The sequence below is a fragment of the Cupressus sempervirens genome, chromosome 9 (assembly GCF_028749045.1).
Source record: "Cupressus sempervirens isolate cs-2001-9-10 chromosome 9, ASM2874904v1, whole genome shotgun sequence".
Taxonomy (NCBI): Eukaryota; Viridiplantae; Streptophyta; class Pinopsida; order Cupressales; family Cupressaceae; genus Cupressus; species Cupressus sempervirens.
Window position 1 is genome coordinate 831,985,974 of NC_143126.1, and position 27,082 is coordinate 832,013,055.

General features: G+C 35.1%; 1 protein-coding gene across 1 annotated transcript; it reads left to right on the forward strand.

Annotated features, from left to right (window-relative positions):
- The first annotated feature begins 9,284 nt into the window (after window positions 1–9,284).
- On the forward strand, window positions 9,285–18,781 carry LOC149541259 (zinc finger CCCH domain-containing protein 14-like). The gene is made up of 3 exons (XM_089802270.1): window positions 9,285–9,647; window positions 12,077–12,137; window positions 17,748–18,781. Exons 1-3 carry the CDS (start codon window positions 9,590–9,592, stop codon window positions 18,613–18,615), a joined length of 987 nt encoding a protein of 328 aa, XP_089658396.1. The 5' UTR covers window positions 9,285–9,589; the 3' UTR covers window positions 18,616–18,781.
- Window positions 18,782–27,082: the final 8,301 nt, after the last annotated feature.

A 27,082-nucleotide genomic window follows, 5' to 3' on the forward strand; every position in this document is an offset into this window, starting at 1 on the left:
GTACTTGGATTGTGTTAATTGAGCAAGTTGTTGTTGTAAAGTGGTGACAGTTTGAACTAATGTACTAAATGATTTGAACTAATGTACTTACAGTAGGATCCAAATAAATTCTAGTAGGAATAGGTATGCTATATGGATTAGGAAAGTTATAAGAAGTGGAATGAACATGTAAAGATGTTGACGGAGGATTAGAAAGAATAGGAAAAGGGTTCAAATAAGTAAAAGGAACTACATTATATGGAGGTAATGAAGAAGGAAAGGGAGTAGGAGGAACACTCATGGGAAGTCAAAGGCTATGAAGACTAACACTTAAAGGAGTGAATACTTGGGTAGAAAAAGTCATAATCTAGGCAGAGCATATGAAAGTATGTTGGAAAGAGTAGTAGACATTGGGATAGAAGGTTTAATGATCATGGAAGGATGAGGATACCCTAACCCTCAAAAGCACATTCTATCAAAGACTTAGCATAAGTATTAATAAGGTGAGATATACCACACAAGATAGAAAGATTATTTTCATCATTATTAACAAGCTTGTTCAGAGCCTCAACAACAACAACGCTATTGGGATTTTGATTTTCTAGAGCAAGCCAAGTTTCCAGTTTATCAAATTCACTAGAAAGCATATCAACTTGTGAAGGAGTAACTCTTAAAGCATCATCATCATTATGGGATGAGTGAGAAGAGCTATGCTTCATTATAGGTTTAAGACCATGATAAAAGATGCGAGTGTCATCATGAGTCCTAGGAAGAAAAGATGAATTGTAATACCCCTCCTTTGCTACCATTGTAGACTTAGTTGTTAAAGTTCTTTATGACTCTTCTATAGAGGTGTTAGACCTTAACTGATACTTGAAATGCAATACTTTGATATATTGAGTAATTGATTATGTTAGGTTGTAAGAATTTTCTACTTGTAGTGATGATGCTTTAATTGCTCTTAGTTAGTTAAAGAAATTACTTTTATGATGATGCCATATGGTTGTCTTAGAAAGATGTTTATTATGTCCTCATGATGATGAGATGTTCATGTTAGAATAAAATGTTAGATATAGGATTTACTATTATACTTACACCATACTTGCATGTGTATGGTGTGTGTGTTTGTTTTATATTTATGTTTGGCATGCCTAATATAGTGGAGGGAGGGAGTTGTAGTCACCTGCTAGTCAGGATATGTACATGTATATGCTCATCTTCTATAAATTTGTAGGTACTGAACATTGGCCTACTTGAATTGCCAGGATGAGGGTGCCCTATCACAATAACTCAATGGTAAGAATGGGGAGCTAATATTCAGGTCCAATCCTAGCATAGCCTAATTACTTGTCTTGAGAAGGAGAACATGTATTTGATTTTTTACCCTTTTTAAACCCATGAGTTTATCTTTGTCCATGTTGTTTACTTTTGAGTTGTGGTTGATTTTAGTAATGTTACTTTTATGTGGATTTGAATATGTATTTATTTGGTAAATGATTTAATTATAATATTTGGGTTAATCATATAATATTGAGAGTTGTTAAATATTATTTGATTACAAAAATTAAAATATGAGAATTAAAAAATAATTAAATATGTTCTTTAATTTAAAAAGACTTAATCTAGAAGTCTAATTTTAGAATATTGGCTAAAGAGAAATTAAAATATGATGATATTTAATTGATTTCTGCTTTCATTTAAAATATTTAATTTAAAAGTCTAAATTAAGAAGTTGGATAAAAAGAGAATTAAAATATTAAAGATTTAATATTGTTTTATTTAAAATTATTTAATTAATAATAATTATTCAAGAGGCCATCCATTTTGTCCTTAAGAATATAGATGCTTGCATGTTTATGAAATTGGATATTCATAAAGCTTATGATATGGTAGATTGGCATTTTCTATGCAAAACTTTAGAAGTGTTTGGTTTTTCTTGTCAATGGATCAATCTTATTTTTAAGTGTATTTCAACAACTAAGATTTTTATTCTTATCAATGGGTCACCTGAAAGTTTTTTTTAGATATAAAGAGGAATAAGACAAGGGGACCCATTATCCTTGTTCTTATATATCATTATGGCAGAAGCTTTTGGGAGAGTTATAACGAAAGCATATAACAACAAAGAAATTAAAGAAGTAACTATCACCAGGAATATCTCTAACATCACTTATCAATAATATGTAGATGACACAATGTTACCAGGACAAAGCTCTCAAAAGGAAGCAATTAATTTAACGATAATCATTGATAGATACATGAAAGCATCCAGACAAAAAGTAAATGTAGCTAAATCATTTTTTTTTTATCAACATAGATATCAAAGTGGAAAATCAAATTTCTCAGATTATGGGATATAATAAAGCTATTTTTCCGTGTAAGTATCTTGGTATAGAATTAGAAAATAATACTAAATCAGGTAAGGTATGGCTCAATACTCTGGGAAAATTGGAAGTCAGAAAGATAAATAGCTCACGAAAGCAGGTAAGTGCATTAAGATCAGATCAGTTTTATCTACTATTCCAACTTATTTACTATCTTGTCTTCCTCTCCCTAAGCATATTCATCACTAGTTTGCAGTCAAGCTCAGAGACTTCTTATGGAATGATTGTGAGGAATCCCAAAAATTGGCTCTTATTAAATGGGATAACATTTGTAAACCCAAGGAGTTTGGTGGGCTAGGCATAAAGAATCCCCTATGGAAAAATGAAGCATTAGGGGCTAAATTGATATGGAGCCTATATTCAAAGAGAGAGCCAAAATGGTCCAAGATATTGTACAATAAGTATCTTATCATAGAAGATCCTAATTTGCTTTTTAGAATGAAGACCCTGCCAAAGGGATCCAAAAGTTGGAATTTCATGGTCAAGTGTCACCATCTAGTAACTAATTTTCTTACTTGGGATGTTGTTATGGGTGAAGATGTGATTTTTTGGGAAGACTCTTGGGACGGACATCCTCTGATGGATAATAATCTTGTCCATGTCAGTCTCAATGATAAACTTTCTAACTGACTCTTGGGGGAGGAAAGTTAGTGATTATAAAATTAAGTCACTAATACCGTGGTAAGGACGAGTGACAATACTAATCCTTGACAACATACATTAGCCCCAAGTCAACACAAGTAACTTCCTTGAATGCAACACGAGGACAACATGTGGAAAAGGGCGCCCATACTCGAAGGCTAGCAATACTTAATGCACGAAGAGAACAAGAGCTCACACATAAGGGAAGGTGTATTAAGGCAATTATTTGGTTTGTATATTTCTCACAAAATGAACTAAGAACCTATAGTGCCAGTATAAGGACATTGCTCGTCTATATAAATGACTTCATGCTAGTATAGAGTCAAAAGTTGTCTTCATATAAATGGCTAAGACAAAATTGATGAAATCTTGTAGTGCCAGTGCATGCAATGAGATCCTTGTATAAATGGCTATCGTTCCAATGCGAGATACAAGTAGCCCTATATAAATGGCTAAACAAGAACGAGATAATGGTTAAAATAAAGGAGAAGATAATATACTTCTACTCTATTAGTATTCAATCCAAACATTTATTTTGTAAGTATTAGTGTCCCAATATAACCCTAATAGTGGGGACATTACATTGACATTGGGCAAGTAGTTGTGACTCAACCAATGTATTCTTCATATCTACACATGCCAGCAAGTATGTTGAAAACAATTGTTCCAATTTCCACATTGGCATACCAATACATTGGTCATGGTGGAGCACCATCACCTTCTCCACCCCTACCTTACAATCTATCTGGAAACATGTACAACTTTGGAGAAGGATACAACATCAATCAACAATCATCACAAACATAACACAATCAAGATTTAGCCTAACAGTTACATGAACTTAGTAATTTTGTCCATAATATGAGAAACAAAAGGATGAAGAATTGCTCTTTCGAGGGAATTTGCCCCTTTCCCTTTGAAAGATCTATCAACATGATACAATTTCCACCAAACTCTAAGATGCCTAAATTTGATAGATACACAACTAAAACATGTCCTATCACACATCTCGAAGAGTTTTATGTCCTATTTCAAGAGGTTGCCTATAGTGAGGATTACCTTAAGAGACTTTTTACAAAAAGTCTTGGAGGTCCCACAATTGAATGGTTGATGAACTTACCACGAGAATTTGTTATATCCTTTAATGATTTGATGGGCAAAAACATTGTGTTAGGATTAATGAAACAAAAATAACAATTACATGCAAATATATCCAATATCAAAAAAAAAATAGTGCACATAGAAGAGAACACAAGACACAAATAGTTAATGTGTTTCACCTAATCCTTGCGCTATGTCCACCAAACAATGAGTCCAATATTTTTATCATCAAGTGATTACAACCTCATTATGCTCTATAATCCCTTGCATCTCAATATTGGTGCAAGAAGCTACTATCTCATCACACACCATGAAATCCCTAACCCCAAGCCATTTTATACAAGATTTTGCCGCTTACAAAATTAGGACTAGAATAATCACATGTTGATATGCAAAAAAATAGTTGATAAAATAGCCCCCAAAAAAATTATGGCGAGTGTACAATACTTCCTTGACCAGTCATCACAAACTAACACATTGAACATTACGTGTCCTTGAGTGACTTGTAATAGAAAACAACAAAACAATGGAACATTTGTGCATTTCCTATAAAGGTGGTGGCACCTTGCAAATCACATGCCGTGTGCAATTGAAGTCTCCCATCTTGTAGACATATTTATAAAAAATTTGATTCCTGAGATGCCTTTCCAGATGAAAATGGCTAGTCCTAAGGATTTTGCAACCTTGGTCAAGATAGAAGAACATTGAGAATGGACTCTCAAAAAAGGGTTCCATTAAACATTATAACTCTTCATCATCAAACAATGAATCCAATAACAATGGCAAGCCTAAGTTTTGGTCTAAGAACAAGGGCATTACACATGATGATGTCATTGATGTTAAGGAGTGTACCAAATCTCCAAGGTGGAAACGATAACAACAACTATCACAATCAAGACAACAAGAATCAGAATCACAACAATCAGAATCTGCACAATCAGATTAGGAAATAGAACTAAAATTTTTGGTAATGAAGCCTAGAAAGTATATGATGGGCTTGGAAGGCTATCAAACCTTGGCTCCATTAGGATGGGAATGGATTTTGCAATGGGCTCTCAATAAACCAACAAGACATTTGGTGGTCTCCTCTTTTCTATCTGCAAGGGTTTCCTCTTGCAAATCTTCTAGGGGTCAGTTCTTTGCATTTTCACAAACATGGCATCAGGACTCCTTGGGATATTCATTTCTAGAGCTACTATGAGTCTTCATTCATGGGATGATATGCAGGTCTAGTTTCATCTACCTTGTCTAGATTGACAAACTTTTGACTTACAGTTCTCTACTTTACCTCTGCAACTTATGCATAAGCTTGGTATTGTCTCCGTTGAGCCTTGGTAGAAGGATTGGAAATGTTATCAATGTATTCCTCTTTCTAGTTATAAGTCCAAATTAGGCTATAATTGGATGGGCCCCCATTCGCCTATGGTTGCCACCCTCAAATTAGGATGACATTTAAATTCTTCTTGAAAGACTTGGTAATTTAGGTTCCTTTTTGTGTGGTGTGCTACCACGAAACTTAATTGCCCACTGTGCTTGGTGTATTTTGTACCAAGATCTACCTGTAGGCTCTAAACTTTAGCATTATGGGGATCCTTGATCCTCAATGCCCTTTTTGCAGACAACCAAATAATTTCATGCATTTTTTTTTGGTTTTTCTAGAGAGCTCAACAATTATGGAGCTTGATTCATGATTTTTTCCGACCCTTCATGCCATAACCCTTCTCTTGGCATATGGCTTTTTTAGGGGACCCAACCAAGCTTCCCTTCAAATATGCACAAATTTGGCATGCTTTCAGGATTTAGATCCTGTTCACTATTTGGAAAGATAGAAATGTTGTCGTTTTCAGTCAAGTTGCTATGGACACTCATGTCTCTATGTATTCTAGAGCATGTATGTAATAAGATGATGTTACAAATTCAAGTATAGGCTAATAAAGTTTTCCTCAAGGTGAGTCACCTATTATAATATATAGTCCACTAGTATAACTAGGGGGGGGGGAGGGGGAGTGAATCAGTTATACAACTATCATCACAAACATTAACCTTGAATAAACTTAACCATGTGAGTAATATAAACTAAAACCACAACAAGATACTCATGCACAATTAACACTAGATATGTTAACTAGGGAAATACTTGATCAGAGGGAAAAACCCGGTGGGGATGGTACCCACAAGATGATGTACTAATATAAATATTCCTTGTTAGAGGATAGACCCTGTTAGGAGTCTATTACAACATTAAATACATATGAGTCCCTATTAGGAGACTTTGAATCCCTGTTAGGAGATTCCAACCTCATTAGGAGTTGTGTCAACCTTGTTAGGAGTTGTGTCAACCCTGTTAGGAGTTGTGTCAACCCTGTTAGGAGTTGTGGAAGACAGCTGGACCCACTCTCTAAACAACTTCAAGGTTAAGATCAAAGAACCCATTATCCAAATGATCTATGTATTATTCCTTGCAAAATAATAGAACTAAAATGTACTTCCTCCTTTTTCTTTGTCCTATCAACCAGACTTATGCTCCTTCAGATCTTGTAACTAGATCTCATACTGCTCATCCAATGATCCCTTGGATCGCTTACATGCATTTAGTAAGCATTCTGCTCCTTCTCGAGTTGTGCATTGATACTTCACATTCCACTTGATCCTCTCTATCCAAGTCTCTTTACAAACAAGGAAAACAACTTTCCTTTATACCACATCTTCATAATAATTCCTTGAGTTGGCCTTGAGGCTTTCTCAATTAATTAAAATAAGATAATTAGTTAATTCATAATTACAACACTATCGGCTCCTAGTCTATACAAAACTTTACATGTGTGAAACCATGTCTTGTGCACACGTTGGCATCACCATATGATCGTCCTTTATCATTGTTATCTATACATCACCTTTATTACATCTCAAATGAAAGATAGCGATAGATCATCATAACTTTGTCTTTCAATGCTCTATTTCTGCACTGCTTCAAGTAAAACAAGTATAACTTTTGTACAACATCAAATTAGACTTAGTCCTTTGAACCACGTCATCTAGACAACCTCAAGAATATGTCCTCCACTATATATCATTTGAAACTTCCTCAACTCCTACACATACTAAGATTACTGACTGCTATTCTTCCAGTCTTAACAAAATTATTGTTGTGTTGACATCAATGACAAATATAGTCATGAATGCAACATATCAATATTCTTTAATGCTTAGGATACTCCCCCAATGTAGTATCATCAACAGTCATGCTAACACCACCTATAGGAGATTTTAAATCATTGGAGAAATGCCCCTTAATAGTGGCATGGGTACCACCACTTGCTTCCTATGTTAACTGCACTCCACCACCATGGGGATGCCATTGCGACTGCAACTCCTTTGCCTGTCACTCACCTACCCTAAGATCCCAGGAAACTTAATACTCTTCGGGTGGAGGTGGGAATGGGTGGCATCATCGCTCTACCTCTCCTCCTTAACAGAGGTCTGGCTAGTCCCTTGTTGTTGTGACTCCTAATTCTACCTTTGCTTCTGGGTGGCCCTTTGCCACTAATGATAAGTGGTTTCTTTGGCATGCACTTGCAATTCCCGCCTCCCTTAGAGAGAAGAAGAAGAAGAAAAAGAAAAAAATGATGATGATGGTGGTCTCTTCCAAACCCACCTCCTAACTTGCTGATGTATGGGATTTTAATGGTAAATAGGATCCTCTTCCCTTGGATGACACATATCTCGAGGGCTTCCATATGTATATTTTTAATGAATAGTTGATGTTTTTGGTTCTCTAGCCTTGGTGTCATGTGACTCCCACAGGGTGATCCAATATTCCTTGACCTTTTTTCTATTTGTGAATATGAACTGTATATTTTAATTTAATAAACAGTGACTATTCATTAAATAAATTAAATTAAATGCATTTCCATATGGAACCCAGATTAAAAATATTTTTTGATGTTATATACAACACATAAAGTGACATCAAAAATGTCATCTTGAAGTGATGTACATATTTCTAGGTCTCCCTAAGTGCACTTTACACATAATTATAAATTAACCACTTTATGTAAGATGTATAACACCTAATTCCTAAGACCTTTTATTTTATATTTTTGCTAAATGTTCCACTCTATTAAAACAAAAATATATACACAAATAATTTGATAATTGAAAACACAATAGATAAACGAAACAATAGATCAACGGAGAAACCACCATTATAGGTTGGGTGCCAACGCCATATAAACAATTGCTTCCTACTGGGTAAGTCGAGCCTCTTGATTGTTAACAACCCACCTCTTGTTGGGTCTACAACTCTTGGTTAATATTTTGGCTACTTGGCATTTTTTCCTTTGGATATGTTCATTTGGGACATGGTCTTGAGTAGACTTCAAGATACATGATTCATTCCACCCACCTTTTTGCACATATGTAACATGATATATGTGACATTAGTTCATAAAAAATGTAGAGGAAACCTCAAATTGAAAACAACATGACAAACAAAAAGATTTGATATAAACCATCCTAAAAAACATAACCAATATAATACTAATAGCTACACATTAATATTAAATAAATAATATTTTATCACTATTTCCAATCCCCTCACTATTTCTTGAAATCAAAAACTTAGTACTTTTAGTAAGCACTATTTTAAAAAAGGTCGCGGCTATCCTCCCTACAAATTGCACCATTGACTAAATTTCAAAAAAACAAAAAACACAATGATTTTTAATGAAATTTTCAGTAGTTGATCTTCATGATCTGTAAATTTTGTGATCGAAAACAACAAAAAATTTGAAAAGTTTTTACTGTGTTTTTGTGAATTTGAAAAAGAATCATGTTTGACTTTTTTTTTTGTCTTTGGTACATTTTTTCTAGAGATCAACCAACGCCTTCAAAATGGGACAATAACACTAATGGCTAAGGCAAACATCAATAGCATGATTAATTTCCACCTCTTCTAGTATTCATCTCTTGTTTAACAATTTAGCTACATGGTATATTCCTTTTGATATGTTCATTTACAATATGACCGGACCCCTTTTTGACGGGTTCATTTAAAACATAGCCTTACATAGACTTTAGAAGATGACTTATTTCACCCACCTCAAATTATGTAAAGGAAAAAAAAAAACTAAAAATATTTGACAACCAATAAAATTTTAATAAGCAAAAACTAAATTGTAGTTGAATATGGATTTTAGCTTAAAAACCCTAGAACCCCGAGAGAGCTGAGCTGTGTACCATCTTCCCGAGCTCAACGATAAGAAAAGAGCAGTCCAGCAGTCAAACCACCTAGCACATGACGTGTCGGCTGGAGGCTTTAAAGCCCTAATCCGAAGATTTTATTGTACAATTTTTTGAAATAAAATTGCGCGAGGGCATACAAATAAAAGGAGAGCAAGTGAGAAAGCCGCTGAAAACGGATTGCAACTTAAACGGCTGGGACTGAAGCTGTTCCCCTGTTCTGCGCGTTTCCTGAAGATAAAATGGAGCCTTTAAGCAAGAAGCTCAAGTCCAACGGAGTCGCCGTTCATGGAACTAATGGCAAGTTTACTTTCTTCTCTTCTTTTCTTTTCATTGGCCTTGGAAAACTCCAGATCCCTTTGCCTTCGGTTCCTGTGGGAAAACGCTTCACCATCCCTTAGCTCTAAGTTCTAGTAGAAGAAGAGTTTACTATCCCTTAGCTCAAAGCATCAGCTCCAGTCGGTGACTCGTTCTGGTTCAGCTTTCCGAAGCATTCATGTTTCCATTTCGTTTTGACTAAGAGCGGTTCGTTATGATTCTTTGTTATCATTTTGCCCTTTTCGCTTATTTTTTTCCCTTTTTGTTATTTTGGTCTAAGAGCAGCCTGTTCCGTCTCACTCCTAGTTCTTTCCCTTTATCACTTACTTGTCATAGAATCAGTTCACTATCACTCGCCCATGTGCATGTTCAGCTTTGAACTATAGTTTCTATTTTCTTTTAGTTCACGGCTTTGTGAACTGTCTACAGTGATTATAAGTCCCAGTGGCACTCATAAGTTGTAAATCGTCCCTGAAGATGATGTGCCATGCGGCTGTTCGGTTTGCAAATGGCTGTATAGCTCTAGGAGGAAATGTTTATTTAGCCCTTAAAATGCGCCAAGAAATTAATATCGCTCATACATTATAAATCTATTATCATAAGTATTTGGTGCATTTATCTCTCATACAGTATACATGCATTATAATAAATACTTGGTATATTTTAGATTTTGAATTATAGCTTATGTATTGGTGTATGCCTGTTTTCTGAAGTTTTGCTATAATTTTTTGGGAGTATTTCGTTGGCAAATTTTGGGTTCGGTAATAGGAGTTTTTTATAGGGTGCCATACAAGCTGGCTCCGCATATTGGTTACATCAATATGTTTTGTCTGAATAGATTTGGTAATTTTCATATCAATGTTTTAGTGATTTTTGAACCTGGGGTGCCCCTGGGGTACTAGTGTCTCATCCTGTTTGCGAGTAGTTGGCTCGAGTTGCAGCGAGGAGATTTGGGCTTGGCTGCCTTCTATTTATTTTTGCTGAAGAATAAACATCTCATTGGTGTGTGGAGGTCGAAATAGTTGATGCTATTCAGCATGCAAAGTATTCATTTTATCAAATTAGTTTATGCTAAAAAAATTGTCCTCATGAACTGTTTGGGAACCCGTAATGTTTAGTGGGAGATTGATCTCAATAGCCATTTCTTTTCAAATAGTTTTACTATTCCTTTGCTTCGTAAAACTTAGGTCACCTTGAACGGAATTCTAGCGAAAATATGGCCGGATATAACTCATAATTTTTACGGAGAGATTGATTTTAAATTTCAATAGATATTTATTTTCAAACATTTTCACTGTTCTTTTGCTTGATGAATATTTGGTCATTTTCTAGAAGTGAATGGGATGCTACGATTGATATCTTAGATATTAGTCTAATTGTTAAATCCCGGGTGATCTGTTGAAAGTGGATTGAATGCCAGTGAAGGTATGCACCAAAAACTTTCACTGGACGATCAATCACCAGATGCCACTATTATATTTCTAATACATGTTTTCTTTATAGATCTTGTGTGGCTTATTTAGGTGAATGGAATTGCATGTCAGTGAATACATGAGATAATATATTTGATGGAATGGGATGGTTGTGAAATTAATTTGGGAGATCAAAGTTCTTCCAGAATTCCTTTACTTGGAAATCTTAGGTTACTCATGCAAGGGCAACTTAGTTAACCAATGAATTTGTTCAATATCTTCATGGTAATTTGACACTTCTTTATACTCTGGTATTCTTTTATTTGATAAATGCTGGGCCACCCATGTAAGTGGCTGGAATGTGACCTTTAGTCATTATATAGATTGAAGGTGATTTTGGAGCGATTGCCCCAGTTTTAATTGGATTTTAATTCTATTTTGTTTGCCTAGTTATGTCAATCAGGTTAGGTGCCCCCTTTTCATATTGAACAAAGCTACAATTACAACAACAGAACAAAGTATTAGGATTGTAAGGATAGTCTAGAGGGTATATTGATCACACATCAGATTGTGCACAAGACAAACTTTAGGAATACAAAGAGACAAGTCAGCAGGGGACAGTGTTAAGTATATTTATTACTACCATTTAAATTCTTCCACCACAAGATAAGCAGCATTAGTGTAAGCTCTATCAGCCAACTTGCTCATAATGTGTTGGACATTCTTGATGTATTGATTGTCTGCCTTGTTCAAGTGATGTTCATAATGAGTGTACCACCCATATAGGCTAGTGGTTTTACTTTTTAGGAGGAGTCTATACATGATGGTGTACCAAGTTATGCTGTTAACTTTATGTTTTTCTTTCTTTTCAATGCAAGTGTTCAATTATTATTTTTGGATTGTTTATAGTTCAGGTTATTGAGGGGGAGTTTATATTGAAATGTAGAATTTTATGTGTTAATAAGAAACTGAAAAAAGCAAATCAATTCTTTGCAACAGAAAAGGAGTCAATATCGGTTGGTTTAGGAAGCAAATCAAAGCCTTGCACCAAGTTTTTCAGGTTCTCATCTTAACCCACAGTAAATTTATACCATTTGTAAATTAATAATTGATGGAGTTCTATTCATTAGTTTTTTTAATGTTACAAAGTATTGACTACATTTTAAAGTACTAAGTTTTGTCGTTAAACATGTAGCTTTTACCAACAGTATAGCTTTTACCAAACTGTTGGTTGAAGGTGGTGATACAAACACCTCTATACATTTATAATGATTTAGACTGAAGCCAAAATGAATTATGTTGGTGCAAGTGTTCTGCACCCAATGCCATTTGAATCAGTTTAAGCTTTAAGACTAAGGAAATTGATGGAGTGTTTTAATGGAAAGCTTATGGCTAGAAATCTCTTGACAATGACACTTTGGTGCATGTTCAAGTATTTTAAAACATTGTATGATAAGGAACTATGTTATCATTTTATAGTTTTTTGATCTGTAATAATAGATTTTATTATAATATCAAAATTTGTAATAATTACATTGAAAGTTGCATTCTAAAATGGACTGTGTTGTAGCATAAACAATCCTTCCTTCTATCATCCTATATGATCAACCTGATTAAAATCATCCGTACATCCCCAAATCTGTAATTTTATCTGTGTGTTCTACTACCCCTGCCATATCAATAGCTACACATAATTCTTGCATTGGCAAAAGTATCATATACACATTCCCTTTCATCTAAATCTACCAGACCTTCCTAGACAACAATATATATAGTAGCAATAACAGCTAAGGTTAATCCACAAACTTGAATGTTTGGACTTCCAAAATTAGGGCTGTAACACTAGACTTTCATAGTGAAATTGACACTTTTCTTAATCAACCAGTAGATGTCTGAGCCATCAAAGCATTAACTATGGCAGGGCCCAATAGGGCCACTCAACCAGTGATCGGCAAGTTCCAGTATTTATCCAATTCTGAGCAATGCCTTCCTTCTCTAGTTGTGTCAATGCTTCTCCAAGTACACCATTAACAGCATCCAGCCATAGTTGGCTTCTGTGATTTGGTCCACTTTTTTCATGCTTGCTTGACAAATTACAAATGTATGTATATCATATACAAAACTTGGAACCTCCCTCCAATGACTCCATCTGGCTCTAAAGTCCACTTGTGGAGTACCCTCTGCTTCCATAGGAACTAACCCATGTAACCAATTTTCAAAACACTTCCTCATGACCCAGAATGTTTCTTCAGCAGAACTGAGCTCCTGGGCCCAAGCCATAAACATGAAGAAAATGTCTGAATTGGTTCTATACCTATGGCTAGCATATATGAATTCATTCTCCAAGAATGAAATCTATGATTTGAAAGAAGATAGGATTGTTGAATTTGAAAATAATCTTCAGCCTCTTCTCAGTGATTTGGTCCTTGAATGCTACCTGCTGATTCTCAGTCTTTATTGTGAAGTTTGCGTCTATAGCAGCAGCTCTTCCAATTCATCTTGATTGTGGTTACGAAAGGGAATCATCTAATCCCTCAATTTTGCTAAAGTCTTCACTATAGCCTTCACCAACTTCCTTAATGTTATCCACTGCCCAGTTAGCTAACATGCCTGCCATCCCATGCCCTTCTCTTTGGACATGAGTTATTTTGAAATTATTGAAAGTTGAAGCATTTTTTTAATTGCTAAATATATTTGTTTCTCTTAGACTTCAGGCTCACCTTATATGATGGCATTGATTATATTCTTTTCACCTCCAATTATTTAGTCATCTCTAATGCATAACAGGCTGCCCGGACGTCTGCTAAATTGTTAGTATCAATTGTAAGCCTTTTCATACTAACTGCTATTAGGTTTCCCCTACCATCTCTAAAAGCTACCCCTGCACCTGAAAGGCCTGGATTGTCTTTTGAGACCCCTTCAAAATTTACCTTCCCCCAACCTTTTGTCCGGTCTGCTCCATTCAATCTTTGTTTTAGTTTCATTTTCATTGCAGATGTCGCCTTGTCTCTTCTTTGGATCAACCCAAGAAGGCACATGGACAGGCCTGTTGTCATTTTATATTATCAGTAGCGGAATGGGGGATAAAGATGTGCCTGACCCAGTGAAGGTTCTTGGAAAAGGAAAGCTTAATAATGTAGGCATTTGCTTTTGATATTTGATGCTTCCAGCAATTGTCAATGTGAGATTCTTGTGGGATGGTAACTTCCAAATGCTAGATGATTTTTTTTTCCCTTCTCTAAATGAGGCTTCTGCTTGGTTTCACGTTTTGTGGAATTTCTGGATTAACTGCTTCAATTTTTTTTTTTCTAACATTTATATTTTGTTTGAGAACATCTCTCAGTGGACTTACTTTTTAGATTTTTGTATTTTATTGTAAAATTGTGAATCACAGGATGTAGTAATTTTTCTTAACAGTCATTTTGGTGGTTAATTGACCATGAGTGTACTGGAAATAGCATTATTATATTCTTCGGTACTAATATCTGGTAGTGTGGGCGCTTGTGGGCACTCTCTAGCTGTTAAATTTAGTAGAGCATAATCCTTCATGGGATTTTGTTCCATGTTGACATTCTCCTTGTCCTAGTTTCAAGGATGTAAATCATTAAATTCTTTGCTTTGTAATTGTGTTAATGTTTTAGATTATGCCATCATTGTTATTTCTCAATTGGATACATTCTCCATCATTCTGTCTCACGTTTAATATGCTTTGAGAAGTCATCATTCTGTCTCATGTTTCATATGTTTGCTTTGAGAAGTCATCATATGAATCTCTGGAAGTGATATTGGAATAGTCAATGGACTTGTATTCCAATGTTCCCATCCAATTCACAATGGATGTTGTAGGTGTAGGGAGGCATAGAACCTAAAATGGGCTATATGCTTTACATTTTTGAGTTGTTATTGTCCGTAGAGGACTACAAACAACTATTTTGTTATGCATTATGCTGTTTTATAAACTTACGAAGGCCATTGAAAACCTGTTCCTCTAGTCTTCTTCATACTCTGATGAAATCTTCATACTCAATGTCTGCACAGTGGATGTTGCATAGAGAACTGTACTTTAGCACAATAACTGTACAATCATTTTCAGGGGTGAATGGGTAATAATCTTACTGTTGTGGAGGTCTCTTCTGTTTTCTCTAGTTGAATTCTTATTAAATGGTTCTAATACTTAAGGGGGGAGGATGAGAATTTCTATGTTTCTTGAAGAAGGTTTTCATTATTTTCCTGTTATATTGTAAAACATTTAAGCTAAGAGCTATATCTTGTTCACAAGTTAAGCATTTATCCACACCAATTACTGAATATGTTGTTTTCCTCAAAATTTAATGGGATTGTTATCCAAGGATGTTGGGCATCCTCCCAAATAAGGCTGAAACAAGTTATTGCTGGGAATGTGTACGGGCCCTTAGTTCTTAAGAACCTGTCTATTTATAGATTAAGTTGCACAGCTACCTCCCCCCCGGACCTGCAGAAGTTTGAACCAGTTCGAAGTTTGGGTCCGGTTTGAACTTGGTTCGACTAGGGTTCCAATTTTTGCGTGCTGGTTTGAATCAAGTTTGAACCCGGGTGAACTAGGCCAAAAAATTTGAACCAAGTTTGAACCTAGTTCGAACTGCATGCTTTTTGAGCTCTGCAGACAGCAAAAAAGTGCATTTTTTGCAAAATCTATTAAGTTGTTGGCATCCACAACCCTAAAATGTTGTTACGAAATGCTTTTGGCGGCCTCTCATTGTCATATTTTATGGCCTCTCATTGTCATTTTTTGAAGAATTTGATGCCAACAGCATTGTTGCTGCTGCTGATCCCATTGGTTTTACCTCTATTGCTGAGTCAACTAATGCCAGAGAAGAAGAAAACGAAGAAGGAGAAGGAGAAGAAGATGAATATGAAGAAGATAAAGATTGAACTTAGAATATCAATAGATTTTTATTCCATTAGTTGAACAATGAATGTGAAACAATGATACTTGAACTTGATGTTACAATTTATTTTTAATGTTTTGAATCTTTGATGTTGAACTATATGAAAGCATGAGCACTATGATATATGATGGTAAGATCACTATGATTACAAGTTTATGATGTTTTTGTTAGGTAAGTGTGTTTATGCTACTATGTTACATTCTAATTCTAACTCATACTTTATAAATATGTATAAATACATATATTTTTTTATAATTTTTATATGTTTTGTACTAACGAACCTAAATGAACCCAAACCCCTTTCCAAAATTTTGACGAACTTGCAAACCGGTTCTTGAACTTTGCACTTGGAACTGAACCCGAACCTGTAACTTAGTTTATAGATGACATTTGTTGTGTGATAAGCACAATTTTCTTGGATCAAGTTTAACATGTAATGATCAATATTAAGTTAAGTGGGTATTCCTGAGATGCTTCACAAAATGCTTTAGGGTATGCAAATGAAGATATGGTTGAATAAATTAAATATATGATACCCGTGAATCCAATTGTGCGGACCAGCCAGAACCAGAGTAACTAAAGGTCCACCACTAAGTACTGCTGTTAACCTTGATGGCATTTGTTAACTAATCTGAGATGTTAGGTGAGATTGTTCTCCCCGTTAAGAGATTACAGAATGTTGCAACTGCAAGGCACAAATTCCTCAATTTTATTTTAGATGTAACTTGAGATATACTGCAGGCACAAATTTGAAATATTACATGTGCTATATGATATCTTTAATCATTTTTTCTCTCTTTGATGTACAGCTTTGTCAATGTTTGTATTTCTTCTCCTTCGTAGTTGTCTTCAGCTGCAACAGGTTACCAATACTTTCCATCTCCAATATGGTTATTGCCAATCTGGTTTTCCAATTTGAGTGTTGGGGCGTAAATGCTAGTATGCTGTATTATTAATATCTTCAATAAATAGAAATGTGCTACATCATCTACAGATACATTAATGCTATAAAAAATACTAGATAGTCATGTAGTACATCATATATAATCAATGGCTTCATGCTGTTTCTTGCATGTACAGTTCATTTCTATCATTGATTTTTTAGGTTGTGAAATTGTGATCTACTAGTGCAACTTCCTTTGTGATGACCTCTTAATGTGTCTGAAATGGTGTAAGTTGATTGATGGATTCTTAGGATGGCTTCTATTCAGAAAATGAGAATACTCAACAGTGAATGTACTTTTGTCTAAAAATGAGGAGACTCGATAGTTTTCTTATGATGGATTCTATTGATATTAGATTTGCATTTCTTGAAAATTTTCACGCGATTGTAGAACAGAAATAAATGACTGCCTAAATAAGCAACCATCTTTGAGGATGTTTTTAAGGTAATTTTTTGGCCATACTTGTTATGATGATTCAAGGTTAAGATGCAAGATACCCTCTTATTGGTAGAAGAGTGCATCTCATGTTCTGAATTTGTAAGGGCTTTGATCCATCATTGGTTTAGAGCAATAACTAATGCCTGTTTTTGGTTTACTATGTAAGACTACCAACTCATTTTCTGACTGCCTTTGTGAACGAGGGGGAAACTTTATATCCAATTACTGATGTAGCATATTCAGCTATTTAATTGTCAGGCATTTATAGTTATTATGACAGTTCTTGCTCTCACATTATAGTTATTATCAATTATGACGGTTCTTGCTCTCACATTTGAATGTATGCCTGTTCTAATGCAGTACATCTGGATGCCCATATGGGGACGATTGCCATTACCTTCATTATGTTCCTGGTGGACTCACTGCTGTATCTCAGCTGTCAAAGGTGGCAAACACATTAGGAATCTCAAGAGAAGCAACAGGATTCACCCCCGGTTTTTCACTATCAGAGAAGACAGGGTACAAGACACGTCTTTGTAACAGTTATAGCAGCGCTGAAGGGTGCAAGTATGGAGATAAGTGCCATTTTGCCCATGGAGAAAAGGAATTGAGAAAAGAGAATATGCTTCCAAATGAGGTACCACCATTTGGGATGGCAGCTGCTACTCCAAATTTTGGTGCTGGCTCGAAAGCAAATCCAGGCTACAAGACACGCCTTTGTAACAGTTATAGCAGTTCTGAAGGATGTAAGTATGGAGATAAGTGCCATTTTGCCCATGGAGAAAAGGAGTTGAGAAAAGAAAGTGTGGTTCCAAATGGGGCAACTGCTGCAGCAAATTTTGGCGCTTCATCAAAAGCAAACATAAGTATCGCTGCTGCTTATTGTGGTGGTGTAATTGGGAAAGATGGTGTAAACTCTAAGCACATTTACCGTGTAACTGGGGTGAAGTTGACAATAAAAGACCATGAGTCGGATCCTAATTTGAAGACGATTGAGTTTGAAGGTTCATTTGACAAGATCAATCAAGCCACAACCATGGTTCGTGAGTTGATTTTAAAAATTGAATTACTCCAGAGAAAACAGTCCGGAAATTCTCAACAAAGTCACAAAACCAGGCTATGTGAACATTTTGCTAAGGGTTCATGCACGTTCGGGGATAAGTGCCACTTTGCACATGGTGCTAGTGAGTTACGGGATGATTTGGCTTCCACTGCTCCATTCATGTAACTCTTCATTATGTTAATTTGTTTTTTTGGAATTGTTCCTGATGTGTATTGTTCCAAGGTCCTTTGACCTACCCGAAACTTCTGTCTGTCCAAAATTTAAAAGAAAAATGCTTTATTTAATTGATGCATAAAATTACATGTTAATAAGAATTGTAGTTTTCTATTAATTCAAGGCATGATCATTAGAATTGTGAAGCAGCTCTTCAACCGAACAAATGTTTAGTGAATATTATATATTCTATATACAGTGCGATTATTATGGGCAGTGGCAAGATTCATATGATAGTTGATGCGTTAATGTTACAGATTAATTCATTTTCATTGAGCTGAATAATATTCTTAGAAGACTGGGAGTTTGAAACCAAAATATTGCTTCAAAATGTTAACTCGATTTTGTGAAAGCAACTAATTACTAACGAGTTGTCTGTAGAAGGTAATTTTTTCAGATTAGTTGCCTGTAGATTAGTTTGATTTAATTGTGAACTCTCTTGTATAAATATGTATATGTCCCAATCAATTTTAATATAAAAATCTTGTGTGCGCTTTCAAAATCTATATATATGTTGATGATCTGCAGCAGCTTGTCATCAAATAGTTTGTTCACACACACACGCATCTCTTCATCTCGTATCAGTGCAAGGAAATGTGGTCGCAGTTAGTTTCATTAATGTTGATTGACAACAGAAAACATTGACGGAGAAGCACATTGAATTCTTAGCTTGCATGTGAATCCTGAGAGAGCAGGTTGCCCCAAGGAGGGATTCTCTGTTTGAACGAGTTGACGGGTGTGATACCCGCGTAAGGATGTTTCCGCAAGTTCACTCTCGGTTGAAAAAGTGTATAAGAGAAGCGTGTAGTTTTGGTTGGCTACCCCGTTGACTGAAAGTGTAGTGAAAAAAGCGTGTTACTCCCTATTGAAAAAGTGTTTAAGAGAAGTATGGAGTATTGGTTGGCTACCCTGTTGACTGAAATCATCTCTGCTTTGGTCGTCGTCGGAGCAGTGAACTTAATCTGTAGTTGGTTGAATTACTTTATTGGCTGCTGGAGATTGTCAATAGAAGCCATGATATTGGTACATGAAGCAATTAACAGAAAAATATAATTTAAACAAAATGAAAAAAAGGCAATAAAACACAGCCCATAAATATTTGTATTGAACGTTCGAAACATGCATAGAATATTCTCCCACATGCATATCGGTGTGTTTATCTAACAAATTGAAATAATTAATAAATAGATTTTAAAATATCAGTCATCAAATTAGCAACAAATTGTAATAATTAATAAATAAATTTGAAAATATCAGTCATCAAATTGATAAAATTAGCAAATGAATTTTTGACAAAGATTGGTATATCTTAAATGATTGAAAATTCTAGGTAATTATATTTTTAGTAGAAATCTTGAAGAATCTCGAATGCAATGGCCCTACCATTCTATAGGCTAGTTGGCCCTTTAGAATAGTAGAGGCCCTTCCACCTTGCTGCAAGGTGGGTGGTAGGATAGCAGGGGTTGTTCCCACTTAGACCCTAACATTCTACCAACGACACCTTTATATAGTAGGGCCCTCAAGTACACCGTGTTGATGGATTCTCCATTTAGATTTTTGGCATATCGCCCTACTATTATCAAGGATTTCTATCCACTCTTTCACTAATCAACTTGCTGGTCTATAGAATGAAGGGGGCTTCCAACTAGCCTATAGAATGGGGTGCCGACTATCTTTGGGACAAAATGCATGGAAACTTGTTTTTTTAGATCTTTTTCTCAATTTTTTTTAAAGCATGTTTTCAATTATAAAACATGTAAATCATGAATAAAACATGTAAATCATGAATAAGAACAAATGCTGAAAATTTGAGAAAAAATTGGTGTGTTCTCGATTTTTGGGATTTTGGTCAAAGATGTATTTTATTTGGAGGATAGCTATGTCCATAGAATGGTAGGTCTGGAACAACTACTGGTCCATGGTGAACTATAATGAAGCATCTTATTCTAGCAGCTCAAATTGGAGTGGCTAGCAAAAGGGCTATTCATTTACAGATTAATGTGACCCCATTGAGACCTATAGGAAAGAAAGTTGTATATATATATATGTGTAACAATGGTATATATATATAGACACATCTATATGTATGTATATATGTATTATATACATAATGCATACAGACACATCTATGTGTCTATTATGTATATAATACATATATATAAACAATTATAGACACATTGTTTATGTATATGTATGTATATATGTATTACACACAAATACATACATACATATTCTTTTGATAGTACAATTTTTTTTTGATCGGTAAACAGTCGAAGCCTAGATTAATTATTGTTATTTGTTATAATTAATTATTTTTATTTGTCAAGCAAATTCGAACCCAAGACCTCCCACATGAGAGGCTCACATGTTACCATTGTGTTGTAGGCTCTTGCCTAACCTTGACAATACAATTGATTACATATTCATTAATTATATTTGGCATGTTCTGTCTACTCATTTACTTAAATTTAATTGAATAGGTTCACTTCCCTGACACATTTGAATTAAATTTAAATACTTCCTCCTAATGCATTAAATTTATTTAATACAAAGTGCTCAATAAATCTCCTTTTAAATAAATTCAATTTATTTAATAAATCCCTCCATTTTATTGAATTCTCTAATCCTATGATTAAATTAAATCCTATTTAGTTTAATCCTAATCCTACCTAAAGCCTAGCCTATCAACCATCACTCTCATCCTGCTAAGCCTATCCACTAGCTAAACCCACTTTATTAACCTTAAACACCATCCTAAACACCTTTTAGCACCTAAGTGGTGCTCACATGTGTGAGCAACTCAAGACCCAAGGAGCCCCCTTCATTATATTCTCCAAAAAAGAATCTTACATCCTTGTCCCCCACTCCTTCCTCCAAGGTTGTTCACACGTGTGAGCACACCTTGAGCCACTCAAAGCCTTAAAGGGTTATTTTGACTTTTACATGGATTATCGCTTAGCCCATGTGTCTCCCTTGTGGCACCTATGTGAATGCCACATAGATGCCACCTCTTCAAGGTCTCCTTCAAGCCTATAAATAGAGCCCTTGTCTCAAGCATTTTTCAATATCCTTTATTGCATTGTTATCATGCTAGTTTAGATCTAGAGTTTTTTAGAGATTTTATGCTTAGAGCTAACCTTTGGTAGTTGTTTGCATTTTAGTCTTAAATCTTGTATTTTCATGGTAGTTTGTATTTGTTAGGTTTCTTATTTGCATTCACATTCACCTCCTTTGAATGCTCTCAAGAATGGTTTCTTCCATAGCCATCGCTTGAAGCATTCTTGATCATTTAGCCTAGGTTCATATTCATCATTACATATCATTTATCATCTCGAGATTCAATAGTTTTATTTGAGGAGAGCACATCCACATCCCTCAATCTTGAACACACCAACAAGGTCTCATTTGGGTGCCCTTGTTGCACTTCTATGAGGTTGTGTGGAGATTCTTTCTTTTGGTTGCATTAGTGTAGTGAAACACAATGATATTTAGTAGTACTTTGTTTGATTTCAATTTTGATATATGCATGTAATACTAACGTTTGCTTGTTTATGTGTGCTCCCAGCAGATTAGGTTTTTCCACATATACATTTTGGCACGCCCGGTGGGACCCGCATCCCTTTTCCAATCCAAAATTTGAGTTAAAACTTGATCTATTCTGGAAAAATAGTGATTTTTCATCTCTGTCACTCACAATGTCATCTATACTTCTAAACCATCCTCTGCTACTAAATTGTTGCCTCTGCTTGCTAAACTGTCATTCTGCTTTGGCTTCACCACATAGTAAGTTGTCATCTCTATGTTTTTGGCATCTACGTTGTTTGGTGTCTCTATAGTTTGGCATTTGTGAATTTATTTTTTCATATGTATATCACAAGTAAAGAAACATGTATAACATTATGATTTTGTACTTTGTCGCCTATGCAGTTTGTCGTTTCTGTGTTTTGGCATCTAGGACTGTTCTATTGTCTTTGCAAATTTAAATTTTAGGGTAATTTGATTTTAAAAAAAAAATGGTTTTGTTGGGTCTTTTTTCTACAAAGCTATTGATTTGATTTTGCTGCAGGCAATAGGAGACCTTTAGTGGACATTAAAATTAGGAAATGAATTAACATGCTTGATTAACCACTTGTCCTTGTAATGAATGTTGTACTTAATCAAAGAATGAAGACAATCTTGAATGCCAAAAGATCAAAGAAGAATGCGATGAAATATCTCAATTTGGGCTTAAAACATTTTCATTGAATCTTGAATGCCTAAGGGACAAAGAACATTGCCATGAAATATTTGGACTTGGTGCTTAAGATGAACACACTCAATTTTGAATGACTCAAAGGCATTCACTCTTATTCCTATCAATTTTATTATGTTGACCAATGATCGATTTCTTATGTTGACGACATTGTCAAGTTGGAAAGATCCCTGCATGCTTAAACATGTGTTTCTTCAAGAAGAAGATTAAAAAAAAAACTTAAAGCTTCAATTGGGAAAGAACAAGTGTCTTTTAAACCCTGAGGTCGCTTACATATTCTCTCCTCTTGTGCCTTCGGGTGATCTTGTGAACAAGAAATATGTGGTCTTTTTAAATTTTTTTTTTTAGGAGCCCTACTTGGGGATTTCATTACCTCAAGGGACGACCTCAACTCCCATGTTGTGGTGAAGTATAAATTGCAAGAGGTGAATCTAAAGACCCCTCTCTTGAAGTAGAATATTGTCACTCTTGGCTAAGCCCCAAATAACTTTATACTTTTGGGAAGTGAAGGTGCGTGCGCCTAGAGTTTTTAAGGCATTAACCCTTGTAGAATGGCCCCTTTCCCTTTAATTGTAGGGGATTATGAACTCCATAGAGCCCACCATTTTTCCCTACCATTCTATAGCTGCTTATGCCGGTGCTATAGGTAGTGGTATTCTCCCACCCCTCAACTCTCGAAAAGGCTGCTTGCTATAGCAGTCCGACTCTCCTCCCAATCGTGTGACATTATTCTCTTTCATCTACAAATTAGGGCCTCACGTACCTTGCGTATATCGAGGACACCCCTAGTTGAGGTTGTATATCCTTGTTGAAGCCTTATATGATTGTTGGTGTGTTTGATGTCTGAAACCTTTCCTTTTTGAAGTCAAAAGGGGACACACCATCAAAAATTTTCTTGTATATATTTCATTATTTTCTTTGCATGTTATATTTCAAAAAAAAAAATTCTAAATTTTTTTGCAAAACTTTAAAAGTCCAAAAACATCATAAAAGTTCAAAATTCAAAAAAATAAAAACATTTCAAAAATAACAAAAACAAGTTCTTGTTTTCGACATAATTTCCACATCACTTCTTCTATATCCATTTCATCATACATCTCTTATCTTAATCACCCTCTTAATCATTCAAACCACTCCTACAAATCTTAATCACGTCAAATCGTCCTAATCATTTTCTCATCTTCTTAATCATTCAATTAAATTCCTAATCTTCATCCTAGTCACGCTTCATAATCCACATCAAGATCCAATTTTCTCATCCAATTTCATCCTTAATCCAATCTTTTAAATCATAGTCTCTTGTCAAATTCATTTCTTTCTAATCAATTCCTAAATCTTTATCCAAAACCTATCTTTCAAATTTCATCTATTAAAATCCTCTTCTACTTCAAGTTTTCATAATATCTTCTACCTTGGACTTAGGAGCACCATCACAATCCTTGGACTTTAATCCTAGTGATCTAGATTGAACCACATCCGATCATAGTCAAGATTGACTCAAATCAAAATTATTAATTATCTTTTTCCTTCATCAAGATTCAATCCAATCTTTAGGTAGAAAGATCTTTTCAAAGTGTGATATCAGACCTTTATCCTTAGCAAACATTGTCATTGTGGCACTCTCTCACTTAGGATCATTTGTCAATTGCCAAGTATTAAGTCATCTATTTTGTATCCTATTCTAACTTGGGAACATTTGTCCATCTCCAAGTGGGAAAATATATCATCATCCAAATCCAACATCCAATTGTTTGCAATATCATAAGGTCTTTATCTATATCAAGGTCATCTCAAACCTTCATCCAATATCAAATAAAATCCAAGCCAAATCAAATGAAAACAAAGTCCCAAATTGCTCCTAGTCCTAAGTTCATATTTCATCCATCATCAAATCTTTCATCACTCTCATCTAGGCTCCATGGATAAGAATTGGCTTAACCAAATGGTTGAGGATCTTCAAAGGCAATATGAAGTTATACCTCCCACCCAAACCATGTATCAAATCAATCCTCAAAACTTCATATCAAATTCTAATCAATCTCACGTTCCTTATTCTTTGTCTACCTTCAACAAGGGAAATCCACCTCATTACCTTTCATCCACATATGATTCCCTTCATAGCTCTCATATTTCTCAAACATGGAGTTATACCTCCCACCCAACCCATGTATCAAATCAATCCTCAAAACTTCATATCAAATTTTAATCAATCTCACATTCCTTATTCTTTGTCTACCTTCAACAAGGGAAATCCACCTCATTATCTTTCATCCACATATGATTCCCTTCATAGCTCACATAATTCCTCAACATAAATGCCATTGTCCAAGAATTTGAGGAAGTCAAGAATTATGTTCTTAGCCTATCAAATGGGGGTCAAAAGAAAATATATACCTTTCAAACATATGTCCTCTTCCCCCATGCTTCCAAGTCCCTAATCCTCATGTCCCATCCAACCCAAATCCTCCATGTAATTTCCCATACTTTGAGCTTAATGTCCAAAACCATAATCCCAATCGCCTACCTAGTTCTCAATCACCACACGGTCCTAATCCTCCAAAAATCAACATCATCCCCACCTTGTAATAAACATGTCTTTGTCCCACAATCATTGGTAGAAAGGTTGTCTAAATCCAAAACTAAAAACAAAGTGATCCAGTGGCCCAAAGTCATACAACCAGTGCCATGTCAAGACCTTGTTCCAAAGCATGCCATTATGGATTCCTCTTCTCCTCTAGATCCAAGCAACCCCCATCCCATAATTCCCTTATCCTTCAAGATACATTTATCCCTCTTAATTCATCTCATGATCCCCTTTCTAGACCAGGATATTCCCTCTACCACATCCACTAATGATTCTATTCCATCTCAAGAATTAACATCCTTAAATCCTCCACTTCATGAAGACACTCCTTCTATAGAATCCACTAACTCTCCTCCATATCAAGATCAAAATGTCCCATCTCATAATTCCATCCCCTCCACTCCATTAAATGATTCTATTCCATTATATGATCTAATCATTCATTCCATTCCACCACATTATCCTCTTATAAGTCAAGATCAAAGTACCCCTTCATTTGTATTTCATGATCCAAATCCCAAACCTATTATCCCTCAAAATTCTCCTCATAATCCTAATCCTCCACAAGATCTATAAAATCTATCCAATCCATTTATGAACCCCATGCACTCGCATCTTGTATTGAAAATAATTAGTATCCCATTGAAGAAATAATTGTAGACACCCAAAAATTGGCAAAGACCTAAACTACAAAATTTTGATCAATCAATGCAAATTAAGGAGGAAATTAGAGCAACAAAATAGACTTTCAAATCAAGGATCACATCAGGTCATTAATCATCTATCAAATCAACAAGACTTAAATCAACTATAAAAAGAGGAGACAAACAATTCAAAATCATAAAATGAAATTCAAAAAGGGAGAAAGAAAATGACAAACTTTTGAAAATAAATAGAACATTTATTAAATCAATAAAGTCATTTATCCTCACAAAAGTGAAAATCCCCCTTTTACATTTAAAAGAATTGGAAAAATCCCCATTTATCCTCAAAATCAAGTCTATTGGACTCTTCCTCCTGGTCTCTTATGAGATATTTTCAATTTAACCTCCATCCACCAATCAAAGGTGAAATCCTAATTCTTACCCCAACCCCTTCCGAAATCCTATAAATATGAGGGAAATTCAAGAGGGAAATTCAAGAGCTAAGGGACCCAAGTTTTAGGCATCTACACTATAGGCACATTTTGAGTTATCATCTTAAGCATTGTCATGATAACAAGGCTATGTCATTTTGAATAGCATTTTAGCTTTCTTTTATATTATTTAGTATCATTTTAGCATATGTTTAGCTGCTTGTATGCTCATTTAATAGCATTCTAGAGTTGTTACGCCATATAATAAGCATTTAGTCATAGATCTTGCATACATTCTTGTAAATTTGCATCTTAAACATACTCCCATTCTAGAACTGTCACTAAGATGTTGGTCTGAGAGCTTTCTTAGTGGTTGTAATTAGGGAAACATGAGACATTTGTAGAGTCTACATTTTGACAATGATTTCTTGGGTTTAGTTTAGTTTGTTCTCATTTTGTCTACACTCTGCTTTAATGTCTCATGAATACACAAATATATCGTGTACAA

Bases quoted from the DNA above. Each gene is read 5' to 3' on its own strand.
- LOC149541259 (XM_089802270.1), top strand. From the start codon at position 9,590: ATGGAGCCTTTAAGCAAGAAGCTCAAGTCCAACGGAGTCGCCGTTCAT. The intron at 9,648-12,076 runs GCAAGTTTACTT...TCTTTGCAACAG, and splicing joins CGCCGTTCATGGAACTAATG to AAAAGGAGTCAATATCGGTT. The intron at 12,138-17,747 runs GTTCTCATCTTA...GTTCTAATGCAG, and splicing joins CCTTGCACCAAGTTTTTCAG to TACATCTGGATGCCCATATG.